We start from the raw sequence: 18,090 nt of genomic DNA, 5'->3' as shown, positions 1-18,090 counted from the left end.
TTGTTGAACTTTCTCCATTTCATTGAGTGATTAGGTACAAAGCTAACAGTTGACATCTGTAGGCGCTTAACTGGCGTCTGTAATTACTGTTAATGTTAAATAATTGTTAGTTAATTGGAGTGGTAACTGACTGAATGGAATCCAGATTGTGAAGCAAAAAGAAACCTAGTTAAATAAACATACATTTTCAGAGAAAACAACATTTTTCTGCAGTTGTCAGAAACGAGAAATGATCCAGAGGCCCTGGGCAGCCCCGGCCTCCTCCGTGCAGAGAACTCTCCGGGCCTGGCGTCACCAGTGAGGAGGCCCTTTGTCACTTAGCAGGCCCCGTGAAAGGCTCTCCACAACCGATCTGAGGTTTTCATTCCAACTGTCTCCTGCGAGTGTGTGTTCCTTTCGGAGACAACCAAACACTAAGTCATTTTGCTTAACCAAACAAAACCCTGGATGTGAATGGCTTCGAGCTCTCTAGCTAATATGGCCAAGCATGGAGAGAAGACTTCCAACAAAATAAGCCAAGAGCCTGGTCCCTGGGCTCAAAAGTGAAAATCATGCTGGCTTACGTCACTGGAGGAAGGAGTGTGCTGCACTGTGATCCGCTCCTTCCGGTCTGGCCTAAGTTTTACCCGGAAAGGTGACATCGCTGTCAAAGTTCTACTCAAAGGACACCATCAAGATCGACGTGAATGTTCAGAAAAATCTTCCACCCTCTGCCGAACATTCACATTCACCATCACAACTGCAGGCACGGGAGCCAATATTTACCCAGGGACTCCTCCTTCCTCCCCAAATAATCCATAAGGTCAGGGAAAGACCAAGTAGCAGCTGATGACAACATTAAAGGGAAACCCTTTCTCACAACTTGGGATATTTTTAGACCCTCACTGTTGGCTTCACACTAACAGTGCGAGGCATCTGATTTCTCAGGGAATAATTCTATACAACGGATCTGGTACATCTGAGCGTGGTTTCTATAGAAAGGTCAATTTCCATAAGAAAAGGAGCTGATTGCGAGCTATTTGCAGTGGGCTAGGATGAGGAGCTCAAGTACTCTAGTTTCTTTGTCTCCCATCAAGTACCAATTACCCTTCAATAGTATTTAATTCTCCACACATCAGAGGTATCTATCTCCTAAAGACCCCCCAAATGATACCAAAAAAAAGTCTAGAGAAAAAAAAAATTAAAGAATGCATAACAGTCCAAGTTCCCCTTATTCAGGACGTAAGACATTACAAAAACGCAGTCAAGGACTCTTCAGCACATGCGGAATGTGCTTGTCATGTCCCCCATGCAACCAAACCAAGACAGGAGGAGGAATTGTAAAATGGTCTCTAGATGTGCATTATGATGAGCTTTTAAAATCTAAATTAAAAAAAAAAAAATTAAAAAAAAAGCTATGCCATACTCAACAACTCCATTACTTCCACTTACATAGAAAGCGCAGAATTATTTTAGGGGAGGGTTTTTCTTAGCTCAATGGTGGCCTTGGTGGTACTATAACTCAGCTTTTTGGTCACCAAAATAAGGGGTCCCTTCTTTGTGTCTAAACCTAATAAATGAGGTGAGATCGTTGCCATTAAAAAAAATTCATTAGGTGCCCAGTTACTGAACCTCATCACACCAAGCAGGTGCATCTCTGGTAATATGTCTCTCACCTGCTCTCCTCCATTCTCAAGCAATTTTTTTAGCTTGCTTTCCTTTCTGTGCTGCTGATAAAAGCATACCGTCAAAAACAACTGAAATCCGCAGTAACGTAAACGCTCTGACCTCATCTGTGTCCATGGACCCCCTCAGCACAAAATGACCCCAAGAAGCGGCCAGGTGTGTCCACCCGCAGCCTAGAAGGGCCTGGAAAGGGAAAAACCATCCTGGGGACAGTGAGCTCCAGGTGGTCCCCGTGCCCCATCTGGTACCCACCATGGTGAGTGTCCACCAGAGCTCCTTTCCAGCCAACCATGAGGGCGGGTGGTGCTCCTTAGCTATTCACATCACAGCAGACACTGGTACTCGAAACAGGGGGAGCACAAACCAGGGGCTTCCTCCCTCCCTGGGTCATTCCCACCTCCGTGCTTCCGCTCCCTAACAGCTCACTCAGGAGGGTCCAGGGCTACCACGTGAGACACAGGGGAAGGTAAAGAAAGGGCGAGACGGTCCTGATGTGAAGTACACCTTTTGGCCACCTCTCCTCTACAGCTCTCCCTGCCTGCGGGACAGATCCTGGACAAGAGGGCTCTGTGGCAAGAAGGGGCCTTTTTCCTTCCCCAACCTAGACCATGAGCACACATCTGGGCTGGTACATAGACGGAGGACGCCACAGACTATTCTCCTTCCTCCCACGGAGGGCTGCCCTGCTTTTCTTTCCTCCTCAGCTCTGCTCTGAAGCAATTTCAAAGTTTAAAGGAGATTAACTATCTTGGCCGGATGGTCACAGGTAGCAAAGGACTCACTTTCTGCATTTCTGTCTATATCTCAAAAGTGGCCAAAACGCCAGGTAGGCCCTCCGGTAAGTGAGAAAGGGTGATAACACACACCGGCTGGCCATCCTGAATAGCTGGGGAGTTCCTTTACAGGAGAAACACTCCAGAATGGTGAGTGCAAGGTCCTGTTGCTTCTCTAGCAGTTCAACCAACTACACATGGACAAGAAACACATCTTTCCTTGTGTGTTTCTGTCTCACTGAGAAAATTAATTTTTCCTTTGGCAGATGGTTGATTCACAGAGACAGAAGGATTCATAAAATTCACATGAACATCCTGTAAAGGTTTAAACACACACTGATTAAATAAGGCAACCATGACCTTGATTAAAGTAAACCCCCCCCCCCCTTTCTTTTAAATGTCTACACCCCTAAGCCCTGCAATTTGGAGGCTCATCTCCCCACCTCTCTGGACATGCTCAGTTCTCAATGGAATAGTGTGGGCCCGCGCAAGCACACACTGCTTAGTCCGTTTGTTTTAAGATGGGAAATAAAAGGCATCAGAAGAAAGCAACGACTTGGAACACCTAAACACAAAACTTTTACCAGTTCTCTACTAAGCTGGATGGACTCTACAACACAGAGAACATCAACATAAAACCAATGGGCAGGAGTAACAGGAAACCCATCCACTGGGACCTCCTCTACTTCCCAACTAAATGATGGAAAACATCCCCACCAGAGACCCCAGGCCCTGGCAAGACTGGGAGCTTTGGCCATGGTTGGAAATGCTGACGTGCAGAGGCTGCAGGATTTATTCGGGCTCACAAACAGATGGACAGGACCTGAGCCATGGCCTGCTGCTTCCGCCTGGAGCTCCATCCCCAGCATCCCAACATCAAAGCGGCTCCCCCAAGCCCCAACCATAATCAGTCTGTGAGATTAACACCGCCCTCCCACAGTGAGATTTTATGGCCCAAATCTGCGGCCACTGGGCTCAGCGGCATAATCGCAGCACCAGTTCAGAGCCAGGCTTCTCGAAGGCGGAGGAGCACTGTGGAACTCTGAGCTGGAGAGCTGGGGTGTAGCTCTAAACATCTGGAGGTGGAGAAATACACGTGTCGGCTTCCCCGCAAGCTGGAAGCTTTGAAGATTTTCCCAGTAGTGCTTGCTACCTGGTGTAAACTTGCCCTTTTCTTACAAGGCTTTTTATTGCTCTTGGCTAAGAATACTGGACAGAGACAGGAGACCCGACTGGTAGGCAGGCAGGCAGGCTGCTTTGCAGGAGAACTTGAACTTGATGTGCATGAGGCTGACAATTCCTTGAAGGCTCTGTGCACCATCCATCCAGTAGATGCTGCCACTACCTGGAGTGAAAACAGCCCCAAACCCGAAAGCACAGAGGCTCTCTGCACCTGCCCTGAAGCCGTGGCTGGCATTATCACTGCACAATGAATCTCTTTTTGAAGTTATTTTCCTGATGTTTAGTGGTTTGAATACTAATCCCCTTAACAAAACGGTCCCCTCCTCCCCCCTCCTTTCCTGCTCCCCTTAATCTCCTTTTCTCCAGGGAGGGGGGCGGGCACTGGACACCAGTCAGTCTGGTCGGCAGCACCTGGATTTGCATTGATTCCCTCTTCTTGTCATTCATGTTACCAACAGGAATTAGCATAAGGCATTAAGGGGGGAAACTCAGGAGGAGAAAAGAAAGACCATTTTGATGGAAATAAGGGGCAGAGGAATAATCTGCCATCAACTAAAATGCTTATTTGTGTATGGTTTCCCAAGCAAAGCTTAGAAAAAGCCTGTGTTGATTTTAGTGTACACAAAGAAACCTTAATCCTTTCAAGCCAACTAAATCACCCCAGAAAAGCAGCTCAGGAGAAAGGCACCCTGTCAGGGGGTGACTATTCACAACCAAATAGATGCCACAAATCACACTCTGTAAGTAAACACAAATAAGAATGTGGGAAACGTTTGATTGGGAAAGAGAGAGGGGGAGGGGGAGCAGGAGCACGAGGGAGGGGGCAGAGGGGTCCCTCATCCATCACTCCCCACTTGCCCTGAAGAGAGCCTTTCAGCCCTGTGAGGGCAGCGCGGCCTGAATGCAGGTCTCGGAGCCCGTTCTCACTCTAGGGCTCATCCCAGCGAGGGGAAACAGATGCCAAAGCTTTATGCCAGCTGGCCGAAGTAAGACATGGTGACAAGGTGCGGGAGGTCCCGGGAGGGGCTGGGGAGGGTTGTCACTGAGACACAGAAGACCTCCTTTGCGTGACCTGGCATGCCTCAGTCTCCTCCTCCTCCTGTCACCCCACCCTCTTTCACACAGACACACCCCGCTGTCTACTGATCCCTCCCCTCAGCCAAACGAGCGGTAAACAATTACCCATTCTTACATACGAGCACTGGATGCCGTGAACGGCACGTATCTTCTTTTACTGGGCTTTTAGCATTATGGTTAACAACACATTGATACAAACTTTCAGTCCATCAAAAATATACGATGAAATATAAAACTGGAACACTCCATTATGCAATAAAGAAGATAAAATTCAATATGACAATAATTCCGGGAGTAATAGCAATCACATAGGCATATACACCTCCAGGGAACTGTAAACATAATGTACTATTAAAAATTGCAGTTGGTTCCAATTCCAAAATAATCGGTGAGCTCAAAATAACTGAACTTGAAAATATGTCTTTACCAGCTAGAAAAAAGAAAGAAAGAAAGAAAGAAAATGCTAGCCCAGGCAATGACGGAATGCTGAAGTGGTTTCAAATTTCACTTTATGAAGGCCCAACTCTGCACAGGCACTGCCTAGTCTCTGCCAGGTAACACAGGAGGGATTCCCACCGAAAGCACACCTTTGTTTAGCAATTACCACGCAAGCACCTATATCTGATTCAATTATAAATCTAATTTATACACCTTTCAAATCATACACCTTTGCAAAGCCCATGATTAGACACTCTTAAATTTCATTTTCCCCAGCAACACTGATGCAATGAAAACTGCTCAGAAACCTATTTGCAATAATAGATAAGTTTCCCCTTAATGTACTGCTGTATCGTTAGCCTCTCTAATTCTACATTGCAATTTGGAAGAAATTAAAGGGATAGCACATATTTAGATTTTGCCCTCTTGCTCTTTTATTAACTTTATAGAAGGCCCTCAGCAAAGTAAGGCTTGGTTTATGACCACAATGCTGCGACTATAAACATCCACTGGTTATTAGAGTCTGCAGTACAAATCGGCTCTTTATAGTTCTCCGACTGCTGGATAGTTGATAAGTAACAATAAAGTTAAAGCGTTTTGACTTTAATTTAATGCAGAAATCACATAAGTAGTAGTGATTTCTTACTCAAATCCATTGAGGTAAGGATTCAAGGTATTCTTTAAAATAAACTGTAATGTATCACAAAAGAACACAGAGTCCATCTCAAGCAAAACCACAAAATATGAACAGTAGTTCCAGAATGAAAAAAACAAAACAAAACAAAAAAACCGTTGTTTTTTATTCTTTCTTCCTAGGCAATGACAATAACACAAATATGAAAATACATAAATCATGGCTCAGCACTAATCTTACCTTTGTTTACAATAACGGTATTGAAGAGTTTTTCAGAGCTGGCATCTGATGCCTGGAAAACAAAAAGGGGGAAAAAGTGTTATTATTGCCATTAATACAGTCACCATCATCATTACTATTTTTCTAAATCAATTTACTACGTTTAAAAAAAGCCTAACCGGGAAAGCAGCAATTCCCCCAACTTTCCATAAGGTGGTGCTAGTTGACTGCCTGAGAGAGATCTGCAGTGCAGTTATTTGCTGGAGGGGAAATCTGATTTCAAAAATGTGTCCTTATTAGACATATTATCTGTGCAAAACATATTTCTGAGATGATACACAAAGCGATTCAGCTCACTCACATAATGATTTTGCAATTTCGTTGACAGATCATTATTTTGGAAATGGTATTTTTTCATATTTGCACACATCCATTTTTCAATTTCCTTTCACAAACCACAAATGCCCATTATTTAATGCTAAGCCTTTCCTCACTTAAAAAGTGTCAATTAGCGCCCTCAGAAATTAATTTTTAAATATTCATCTGATGGCTCCAAGATCCCTGTCCCTTATAGTAACCAGGATGACCTTGGTGTTAAAACCAAAGCAAGCTGACCTACTCCCACACCCTACACTGTACATGCCACCAGCATAATTTCCTTTGCATTTTCTAGAGACCATGTCTGCTAATTATTACCCTGGCTTGAGGAAAGTGAAATAGGCCTGTTTACACAGCAAGAGTAAAGGCAATTTAAATTATACACTAATGTTCTGAGAAATAAACATGAAATCAGTTTGGAGGAAAATACTATCATGTTTTGGAAGCACTACATATGTCTAGAACTTGAAAAATTAAAAATTAAGCACCCTCATTATATAATAGGAAGACGCATCTGAACTTAAAGTTACAATGGCTATGTTACATTTATACTGTTTTGGCTACTCAATCCTTGCAAGAAATCACTTATTTTGTTTATAGAGATGCATGTTTGACAAAGCAAAGCATAGAATGCTGAATAAATAAGAAATATAGAGAACAGAGGAAAGGGAATCTGAGGTACAGCATAGTCTGGCTTTTAGAGACAAAGAAGATATTCAATTTAATTTTTCCAGGTTATGTTGATGAAGATGAGAGGATGATTCCTGTGTACATCTGGGGACCATGTTCTGGTTCTTACAGCAAGGGATACAGGAAGACATAAAATATTTTTTTTTTATTTTTGACTACTTTTCCCTTTATTTCATTCTAATCTCCCAACTGTAGTGGTGGCTCAGAAGATTAACAGATCAAGAAGAAAAAAAAAGAAGCTATGTGCAAAACAAGTGACGTGCATACATATATAAACAGTTGAATAAATCGTAGATAGACTTTTCCTCTTATTTTGCAGGAGTGATAAAAAAAAAAAAAAATCCAAAGGCCTTCCTGAAATCTTAGACAAAATTGTGTATCACACTATCTTTTAATAAAAATAAACTGCCAAAAAAACTGTTGCATGGAGGGGGGAGATAAGATATGCATTAAACAGATCAAGAAGACTGGATTACAAAAGCCAAAATTATGGGAATAGTCTTGTTCAACTGTAACATTAAGAGAGATTTCTAGGAATATGAATTTCCCAGATAAAAACTTAAGAGATTCTTCAGTAATAAGTATCTCTTGATTCTAATTGGGATGGCTAGGTTACATTCATGGCTTAAAAAATTAAATTCCAGCTGGTATTTTTTAAAGAAAAAAGTCTGTTAACTAAATCATTTCACCAGACTGAAATAACCCCTGCAGATTTAGGAACCACTTATTACAATGAACCTTAACTGGCTCAGAAAAATATAAAAACAAATTGCTGCACCCCAAATGCCAAAAGCATTAGTAAGGAAAGGAAATGGTTCCTGGTTGGGTTTTTGTTTGCATTTGGGTGTGTGTACAAGACGGAGAGGGAATAGGATGGCAGCTGGAGGTGAAGGTGAACAGGCCGCTGGCTGCCTTTCACACCCTCCTCGGGGCTGCCACCTTTGTCAGCTCCACTGGGCGACATGGTATCTCCTCAAACAGGCGGTTCAGGGAACTTAGGTCTGAAGCAAACTTCGATGTGATTCCTTAGGATGCTCACTCCTAAGTTAAGATGGAAATAAGTCTGACAGGATATTCAGAGAGGCTTAGGAGGATACCTTCTCCTAAGAGCTTTTTGAACCCTCTAATTTTCTGACACATGTTACAAAGCCTGAAAGGATACTCTTGCAACTGGGGGAAGGGGAGTGTCTCAACAAGGCCTCCGAAAGAAAGGGATGGCCACGGGCCCGGTCAGAAAATGATTCCCGATCTCTTCCCTCTACCATACAGCTGGTTAGAACCTCGGCAGACCACTGCCCTGAAAGTCAGAAAGAGCTTCTTGGCCGAAGCCTTACGTGGAAACTACAAGGAAATTCTTTGCTTTTCCTCCACAAACTTTCCAAATTCCACTTTATGCTTTTAAAGCATTTGTTCCAATTATTGGGCTCCTTGGGTTTTAATCTTTAGGACGTTTCGTTTTGTTTTTAGGAAAAAAAATTTTTTCAATACCTTATTATATTACCTAGACCATTTTCCTGGCTGATTTTTTTTTTTTTAATCAGAAACGACGAATGGAAACGTGGTGAGCTGAGTTAGCAGAGGAGCGGAGCCTTTTCTCTCCCTCTTAACGCGGGGAACATTTACAACCTAAAGACCTTTATTTAAATTTTGCTCGCCATTTCGTTTCATCTCCTTCACTTGGGTTTGGAGGTTGAGGGCTTGAAGTGGCTACATTTAAAAATTGATACACTCCATTCCCCCCCCCCCCCAAAAAAAAGCTTTTTAGTTGCTTTTTTATTTAGCGGGAGACCCAGATTTGTTTTTTTTTTTTTAATACTTAAAAATGACTAAACACCGTAGTTGTTTAGAGAAAAGTTGAATAAGTCAAACAGATTGGAGGAAGGAACACAGATAATAAGAAGGGAAAGGAATCAAAGCCTGTTTAGTGCCGGAGACGGGTCGCAGCCGCCTGGCTTCGGGGTCCACCTCCTCCGGCCGAGGACCGAGGAGACGGCCCTGCGCGCGGACAGGAAGAGGGACTTCTCAACAAGAGAAAGAAACCTCCTAGAAACTTAAGCGCGAGTTCTGGCCCCACGGCCGCCGCCGATCCGAGCCCAGATCCCCTTTCGCTTCCTCTGGGCACCGCGTGCGAGCCGGGATCCCGGCCCCGGCGCGGGGACCGCGGGGGGAGCCCAGCGCCCAGGTCTCCGGCCCCAGCGGCCCCGGCCCCGGCCCGGCCCGGGTCCGGCGGAGCCCCTGGGGCGGGGGAGGCGCTGGGGCGTCTCCCGCCTCCGGACCGACAGCGAAGCTCCCGCCGCCCGCCCGCCCGCGCCCCGCTCCCGGCCCGAGCCCGCCGGCCCGGAGGAAAGTACAAAGGCGGCGCCGGGCGGCGGAGGGAGCGGGGGGGAGGGGGGCGAGGAAGGGGCTCGGGCGCGCCGGCCGCGAGGAGCCGCCCAGCCACCCCGGCCCGCGGCGCTCGGCCGCCGCCAACAAAAGACCCCCGACCCCGCCGGCCGCCTCCCTTCCGACCGCGGGCGGCGGGCGAGGGGGCTGCGCCCCGATGGCTGCATTACCTGTTCGCAAAGGGTTAAGCGGTCCTGACAGCCCCAAGTTCATGGTTGGGTTCCCGGGCGGGGTTCACAGAGGGGGATCGGATCGTCCAGGACCGGGGCACAGCCGGCCACACACGCGGAGAGAAAACGCCCCGCTCCGCCCGGGCTGCGTCCGCGATTCTCCCTCGTGCGGTCCTGGCGGAGTCCGGGGCGGACGGAGGAGTCAGATCCGTTCGGGGGCGCCGGCCTCGGGCGCCGGCAGCCGGCTCCGTGCGCACATCCGAGCGCGGCCGGGCCGGGCGAGCGGCGGCGGCGGCGGCGGCGGCGGCGGCGGGAGGGCGCGCACCGGCCCGCGGCCTCGGGGTCGCTCCGGGGCGCGCGGGGCCGGGGCCGCTGCGGAGACCGAGGAGCGTGCGGGGCGCACGGGCGGGCGAGGCGGCGAGGAGCGGCCCGAGCCGCGGCCGCGGCGCGCGGAGCTAAGAGCGAGGCGGCGGCGGTGGCGACAGGACAAAGGAGACCATGTGCGGAGGGAGGGAGGAGGGAGAGGGAGGAGGAGGAGGAGGGCGCACCGCGGCGGCGGCGGCGGCGGCTCCCAGGCGGCAGCCTCGGGCTCACCGGCTGCCGGCCCGCCTCTCCCGCAGCGCCACGGGCCGCCCGGTCCCGGTCCCGCCGCCGCCGCGCCGGAGGGGGACGCTCCGGGAGTCTTTATTTTTGGCCGATTTCAGCGGCGCGGGCGCCAGGCGGGCTGCGCGGGACCGCCGGCGCCTCCCGGCCGGGGCTGGCGGGCGGCGGCAGCGCCCGGGCTGGCTGGGCTCCGGCCCGCGCTCCGCTCGCCTGCCTCTCCCGCCGGCTGGCTCCCCGCTCAAGTGAACTCCATCGGCGGCCGGCGCCGCGGGCTCCCAGGCTGGACGGGCGTCGGGAAGGGGCGGCGGCGGCAGCACCGGGGCCCGAGGCTCCGGACTTCGCTCCCCGATTGCGCCGAGCGCGCCTCCGCCAGCCGCTCGCAGCTCTCGGAGCGGGACTTGCTCGGGGCGCGGAGCCGGAGCAGCCGGAGCGGCCGGTGCCGCCGCCCCTCCCCCGGCACGCCCCGCGCGCCCCGCCCCTCGCGGCCCCTCCTCTCCGCCCGGCGCCGGGTCCGCCAGGCAGGGGCGCAGTCCCCGGGCGCGACAAAGACAGCTGTCGCTCCCCGCGGCCCCCGGGGCCCGAGGTCCCCAGGCCGCCTTCCTGGTAGAGACGCCTGGCGGGAACTGCAACTCCCCGAGCCTTCCCTGCCGCGGCGGCTTCCAATATCGCGCCGCAGCAGGGGAAGGCCCCTAGGCCCACAGCTTGGGATGGAATGGCAAGGAGGCCAGCCACATCCGCACAGAGCAAGCTCTCTAAGGCAAGAAAGTGGTGCGTGTGAAACACGTGGCGCATAGTAGGTGCTCAATCCAAAATATTAAGTACATTGTTGAAAATGGGGGGTTGGGGGGGCTGAGTCTAGTATGAGAACAAAAAGGTCTTAATCTCACCGCATCCCCGTCATGATCAAAGACCGAATGCAGTTGGTTAGGTCTTAAGGATAATTGAGCGCATGAGCTGGCCATTTACAAATCCTCCCCCAACCCCCATTCTTCAAATCCACTAACAAAGTGAGGCCAATTGGTTCCCCCGGCATCCACCAGATGTAGGGAAAGGGATAAAGCAAAGCCACAGCCTCACTACAGGGGCAGCAATTACCATTTTCCTAACATTTGTCATCATTGTGTTCTCCGTGAAGGGCCTGCAGAGGGGGAGAGGGCGCTCACTGACCACAAACGGTTGTATTTCCCCCAGAAATCCCACTTCTGCCCGGAGCATACCCAGCCCCCTTCTATCCAGCCTGGGAGCCCCGCCCCAGGCTCTGGCCTCCTTCCTCACTGTCCAGACCACAGAGGCCCCTGGGCCATATGGGGGACGAGGAGATCCTCAGCAAACAACAGTTGCTGTGGTTTTCTCGGCACAAGAGAAAGAGGAGAGGCCTAGAGAGCAAACTGGAAGGGTTCTGGGGTACAGAGTGGGCACACCGGGGAGGAGTGGGGGGAGGGGAAGCTTGCAGTTCTGATTTCCCTTCCAGGCCACCTCTACCTGGAGTGCAGCTGAGATGAGAGGAGAGGAACTGGATGGGGAGAGGTGCACGCCACATACCAATGACATGGAGACTGGCTTAAAGCAGAAGGCCCCGTTCCTCGCCTCTTTGAAGTTGAACATCTGTCACTGTTTGATTTCATGGCACTCGTGAAACATACCTCAAGGAGAAAAATAGGGGTGGCTTGCTGTATGGCACGCTTCTTTTTCTGGAACCTCCAAATACAATTAATTTGGGAAATAAAGGGGGTCTCGCCTGATGCCTTCCCCAACTGGTAGCCTCTCCATGGTCTTTCTAAAAACAATTTTTTTTCCCCAAAGGTAGATAGTAGAGAGAAATTTTTCTCTGACCCCTGAGAAGTCCGAAGAGAAGGTGCCTCGGCAGGTGTACGTCTGGAGTTGGATTTTCCTATCGCTTAAAGATGTCACAAAAGCCAGCTGAGGCCCTCCAGCCCGGGGCGTTCATTCTGAAGCTGCTTCTGCAATACCCAGATAGCTCAGAGGCAAACATTAAATTTTCAAGAAAAGACATTAAAATGTTGTTTCTTTTGGAGCAATCAGAATGGGATGGTTTTCTTGTCTTGTTGCTCTAATAAAATCAATATTACAGGGAAGAAATTGCCAACGCTCCTGCCAGGTCCCCCTCGGGGTAAACTGAGATGCACAAAAGGATGGGCAACTTAGGCGACCATCTACAGCAACCACTGAGCCCTCTGAAGTGCTTTTCCCAGGCAGCATTTCTGACACTTAGCATGCCTCGCATTAGATTGTCATCTCTGATGATTAGGGATTAGACCACAGATGAAAGCCTGGGACAGATCTGCATGCGTCCCTGTATTTTGATGATCTGCAATCAGGAGGAAGGCAGAAACGCCAATAGCCAAGCCTCTAGAAAACCCACAGAATGCGGCTTCTGCGGCCTCCCCCCCTTGCCCTGCTCACAGCCTGCATCCTGCTCAGTCCAGCACTGCCACTCTGCTTCATTTCTCAGCCTCTCACCACCTATGTGCAGGAATGAGTCCCTTCTGATTGGTTTCCAACTTGCCCTGTCCCCTCTCCTTTCTGGAAGGGAGGGCATCAGTGTCAAAATTGGAAAGGAATAGGCACAGGACAGCACTAGAAATGCAGAAAAGGAAGGCGGACAAAAAAATACATAAAAAAGGATACCCCCCACACTGGGAGACACAAAATCCTAGTCCAAGATCCGACTTTCTGACTTTCAAGAATCAAGAAGATTTATTATTCTTTTTCCTTGAGAAATGTAGCTTCCCTTTATTGGAATTTTAATCCAAAGATTATAAAGTCAAATGTCAGTAACATTCAGAAGGTTGAACATACTAATGGCTTAATGTCACCCTCGGCTTCTGAACCAGATTTAAGGAGATCAAGTCTTACAAAGTGGGGACCCCGACAAGAAGTAGACGGCAAGAATCTGGGCTCGGCGGCCTTCTCAGTGTTAGGCCAGTTACTTCAGAAACAAAACCAATTTCTGATACACCACCAAAGACCTCCGCCAGGTTCATGATTAACTAGCTGAAAGGTAAAACAAACATGTTCTCTTCCTTAAATCTCAAAATATATCTAAAGATAAACCAGGTGTGATAACTAATGGAAGTTCTTCTAAACCCACCTAAAATGGCAGAGTTTTAAAGCTTAAAATGTGAGATTTGATCCAATTTGCTTAGTAAGTCACCACACAGAAACTAAACATTTTCTGCTATTTTTTTTTTTTTACCAATGCTGGTCCTCTGTTGAGCATCATATAGAGAAAAAGTTCACTATAAATACAATGTACTTATATTGTAATCCCTAGCACCGTGGTCAGCAAACTGCGGCTCTTTGGACCCTTAAGTGTGGCTCTTCCACAAAATACCATGACCTGGGCGAGTCCACTTTGAAGAAATGGCCTTAGAAGAAGTTTAAGTTTAAAAAATGTGGCTCTCAAAAGAAATTTCAGTCGTTGTACTGTTGATATTTGGCTCTGTTGACTAATGAGTTTGCCGACCACGGCCCTAGCAGAACATGTCGGGAGATTCCCGGGATCATTTAAAAGGAGAGGAAGTCTTACAAAAACTCCTCCAGCCTTTCTGTTTTAATTGTGTGGTTTGCAAAGACCAGGAAAGGGGATCGAGAGCACGTGAGTCCCCTCTCAAAGGAGCCCTGGGGAAGCCGTCACCCCACCGGGGTTATTTCTGTGTCTCCAGGAGGCTTGATCTTCTCAAAGGCTAAAGCTCCTCAAAGTTTGAAAAGACGAATTTCTACCTGTTCTTTGGCTAGAGGTTAAGAGCCAGCATCTGGCTGACATCACGGCCCTGTCATTTCTGAGCCAGGAGACTTGGGGAAATCCCTTCGCCTTCCGTGCCTCACGTCCCTCACCTGTAAAGTGAGACGGCAATGTTGCCAGCACGTAGGTGCGTGATGAGAGAGGAGGAATAGAGATGGCTGAGATTTCCCCCACCTGCAAGGGAGGCTGGGGCACCTGACAAGAGTCTGGGGAGCTGATAAAATGAGGGGAGCCTCAGGGTGGAAGACACATGGCCCAGGGTGGGTAGGATATGGGTGTTGGCTACTCTGACGGAAGAGGATACTCTTATTTGGATTTCTGGGGCAAACAACAAAAGGATATTCTGCTATGGCAGCAATGTGCGTGGCGATGCCTTCTCCTGGGCTCTGTCAATGCGGGCTACCGTTGTCAATGGTGACAACGAAAAGAACCACATGATCCTCAAAACAACACCAACCCCCAAAAGTGGGGACAGTGGCTTGCACTATCTCTACTGGAAAGCCCTACCTTCACACCGGCCTTCCTGCAAGCAATTCCTCCAGATGGGGTCGGAGCCTGGAAATCACCAAGCTTGGGTTGCGTGAGAAAGCCGGGGGGGGGGGGGACGGGAGTAACATGGATCTTCTCGATAGATATAGAGCCCAGGCTTGAGTCAAGCCAAATGTTATGAGAGCTCCCCAGGCTTTAAGAAGTCCTCAGCCTCTTAACAGCAAGGGCTTCAACTTCTTAAAATGTAAAGCTGCATGCATCCCACTGAAGGCATGTGGACACGTTACATTCAGATTGCCAGTGTGAAAAAGGCCTACAGATTTGCTAAGATTAAAAATGGTTTCTTACGGATGCAGAAGCATGTTCTATTTTTTGTTCCTCTTCTGTGTGGAGTACCTCCCACCTCAGTTTGGTTTTAAATCCATCTATCCGAGGACTATGTCTTGCGTGTCTTTATTCACGCCACAGCCATAGCAGCAGTGCCAGGAACAGAGACAGGAGCCCGGCACTTCACACCCACGGGTGAGGATACAATGCCCGCCTGTTCCCCGGGGCACGAACCTAGCTTCTTGTGGGTCTAGTTCACAGCTTGGAAAGTGTTTATGTCGCGTACACAGCTCAGTATTGGCAGTCCTACCTCAATAGATGCATGAGGAGGGAGGATGAATGGATAGATGGCTGAGATTTCCCCAGTCTGCCATGGAGGCTGGGGCCCCTGATGAGTGTCCGGGTAATTGATAAAATGAAGGGAGACTCGGGGCTGAAGACAGGTGCCGAGAAGCCCAGAGGGACCTGCAGAGTGGGATCCTCATGCCTGACGCCTCCAGCGCACGTGTGTGACCAGGAGCCCTCACCTGGAGGCCTGAAGCCAACGGTCTACACACCCCTAGGGAAGCCCCACTGCCAAGGCTGTCCAGTTCCCACCTCTGCTAGTTCCTGACTGAGTGCCCTCCAGGCTGCCCAGCCCAGGAGATGAAAACCCTTCCTGGGTCCCGGGGATTGCTCCTGTGGAGGCCAACCCATTTTACACTATGGACCACCATCTCCTCCATCGAGGGGTGCATGGCCCAGACCCTCGGCTCCGTGCCCCCACCCTTGAAGGAGGAGGTTTTACAGGAAGGCCGGTTAGCTATCCCGCTGAAAGGGCTGCTTGCCGTGGTAAGCAAGAGCCTCCACCAGGTGTGCCTGGGTGGCTACAATTGATCACGGGGCTGCAACGAGAGGGAAGTAAATAAACTGAACCGGGTTAGTTTATGATGCAGACTATTGAGACGCAGGGAGGAATAAATATTTTCCAGGTGTAGAAGTCAAGAAAAAAGAATTTTGCTTCCAAACGTCACAGGGCACTATAAACTACAAAGGGAAGACATACTTAAAAAAAACACATAAAATATATCTTACGTAACCTCCAAATCTACATTAAGGTATTAATACTCGGAATCTGACAGTCCCACAAAGCAAGGGGGTGCAGAATAAGCCATTCAGTCTCTGCCCGTGTTGCCCAATGGCACCTCACTTTTTCCAGAAGGAGATGAGATCGGGACTCTGAGTGTGTCTTTGGGTGCCGACTAGGCACCCTGTCTTCTATACCACTCAGCACTGACGGGGTTTGTAACTCGGGGTCTAGAGGCCTGCATGTGGTATCAGGTCTGTCTCGCTTGAGGACAGGTGCTCACCTGCTCACATCCCCAACACTGGACCCTCCCCCTAGTTCTACAGGGAAATGGGGTGGGACAGGGGCCAGAGGTGAGTACAGTGCAAAATGTGAACACAATGCCTGCAGGGGCCGGAAGGAGGGCGGAACAACATGAGCCAGTCAGTGGAGACTATCACTGAAATGAAGATGCTTTTGGTAAGGCACTTCCTTCAGCTATCTGTGTAAATATCCCAGAACCCGGATCTGAAGCAGGCTGGCTGGATGTTGTAACGCGTGGTCCCTGGCCTGGTGGTTAGGCCTGTGGGCTGGGAGTTAGAAGGACGTGTCTCTGAATTCAATTTCTATCAGGATAAATGGTTCGGCATGAGGCCTTACTTAATTTTTCCTAAGCCTCCCATTCCTCGTCTGCAAAGAGGAGCTCATACTCTCAGTCAACTCTCACGGTGTTGTTGCGAGCATTAAATACAATAAGCATCGGCGCTATTTGCTGCCGGGCTCCCCATGCGGGGCGACTCATCCCACTGGTGCCCGCCATTTTTCCGGGGCGACTGAGAGGTGGCTGGTCTGTCTCATTGTTAAAAGCATAGCTACTCTCAACAAACGGCTGGGATCAACTGCCGGCTCCTCCTTCACTCCCGCTTAGCAGCTTGGTAAGGTGAAGGGACTGCTTCCCACCTCTGAGCCTGGTTTTCCTCCTCCACACAGGAGGGCAGCAGCAGCACCTCCTGTTATTACAGCACCTGCTGGGCGGGGTCAACAACTGAATAGAGCAGTCCCAGGCCTCGCTGCCACAAGCCACCTGGGACTAGATGGCCTTAGTTTTGACCAATAGTTTTTCACTTTCCCCTTCCTTGGCTCATAAGGGTGCTGCCATGCATGCCTAGAGCAACCTGCTTTTCAAAAAATGTTTACAATTATGATGTCCTCTGCCCATGTGGCAATACTGTGCGGTAAACGGGGTACCTGCCATTCTCCTCCACCCTTCAGAAGAGGCAACTGATAGCGAGAGCACAAGAGCACCCCATGGAAGTGGGGGTGAGGGTGACAGTTCTGAAGGACCCACCCCTTCTTTGCATCCCACATCCCACCATCCACACGTTGGTTGGGTCTCCATTTCTCACTCCGTAGGCCGGACATGAAATTCTGGCAGACTCTCAAGGCTGACACAGGTCAGCTCTAGGTCTTAGTCAAAACAGAGGCTGATAGTAGGGTCTAGAGACGTTTCAAGGGCCAAACACCATGGTGAAGCTGCAGTTAAGCCGTGGGGATGCTAGGGCATGTGACTAGCCTACCGTCACAGGTTTTAAGTTCGGAAGATTACTGACATCCATGTTAAAGGTCGTTTGCAAAAGGAACGTGACAAGCGGTGGCCAAATGAACGTCAGCACATCTTTCCCTCCACGGGTTTGCTCTCTTGTCTTGGAAACACGTTACCCGTGAACATGAATACTCCTCAGGGTCCTGGAAATGCTACCCCTCCATCCATGCTAACACAAAGGATTGCGTGCTTTCATTCTAGCTTCATCACGGAGTCTCCAGACAGTCCAAATATTTACTTGCAGAAATACTCATCGGCAAGAATGGATCAGTTGCTTCTACTATTTCGGTGAGTCATACAGCTGCCGGGGTACTAGGTGGGCAGCGAGAATGTCAAATATTTCTCTTGTGTCAGCCTTCCTGAAAGCGTTTTATTGGCCAGTGTTTCTGATTTTCTACCTTGTGCGGGTCTTCGTTTTCCTCCCTGTCTCTCCCACACGATCAGAACGAATTGCCACCGCTCCCGTCCTCGGTGGCTTCGTGCACCAAATGAGCGTACTTTGTAAAGGGTCACCTGCTACACATATGCTGACTGCTCCGATCGCTTGCTGCTGCTACCCCGGGTGAGGGTGAGCTTGCACCCCCCCCCCCCCCCCGAAGCCCTGCCCGCCCCTCGCTGGCTGGTCCTGCATCATCTCCTTTTACAGAGC

The 18,090-nt window shown here is 49.6% G+C and overlaps 1 protein-coding gene across 4 annotated transcripts in view; it reads right to left on the bottom strand.

Moving 5' to 3' along the window:
• AUTS2 (activator of transcription and developmental regulator AUTS2) overlaps window positions 1–18,090 on the bottom strand; it is a 1,022,921-nt gene that overhangs the window by 80,507 nt on the left and 924,324 nt on the right. For all 4 annotated transcript variants that reach the window (XM_084880675.1, XM_084880676.1, XM_084880677.1 and 1 more), the window contains exon 6: window positions 6,010–6,061. In XM_084880675.1, the coding sequence (XP_084736801.1) occupies window positions 6,010–6,061 (52 nt within the window). The remainder of the gene's footprint in view (window positions 1–6,009; window positions 6,062–18,090) is intronic.

The sequence above is a fragment of the Pipistrellus hanaki genome (genome assembly GCF_964339955.1).
Source record: "Pipistrellus hanaki genome assembly, chromosome: 4".
NCBI lineage: Eukaryota > Metazoa > Chordata > Mammalia > Chiroptera > Vespertilionidae > Pipistrellus > Pipistrellus hanaki.
This window is presented reverse-complemented; position numbering and strand designations above follow the sequence as displayed.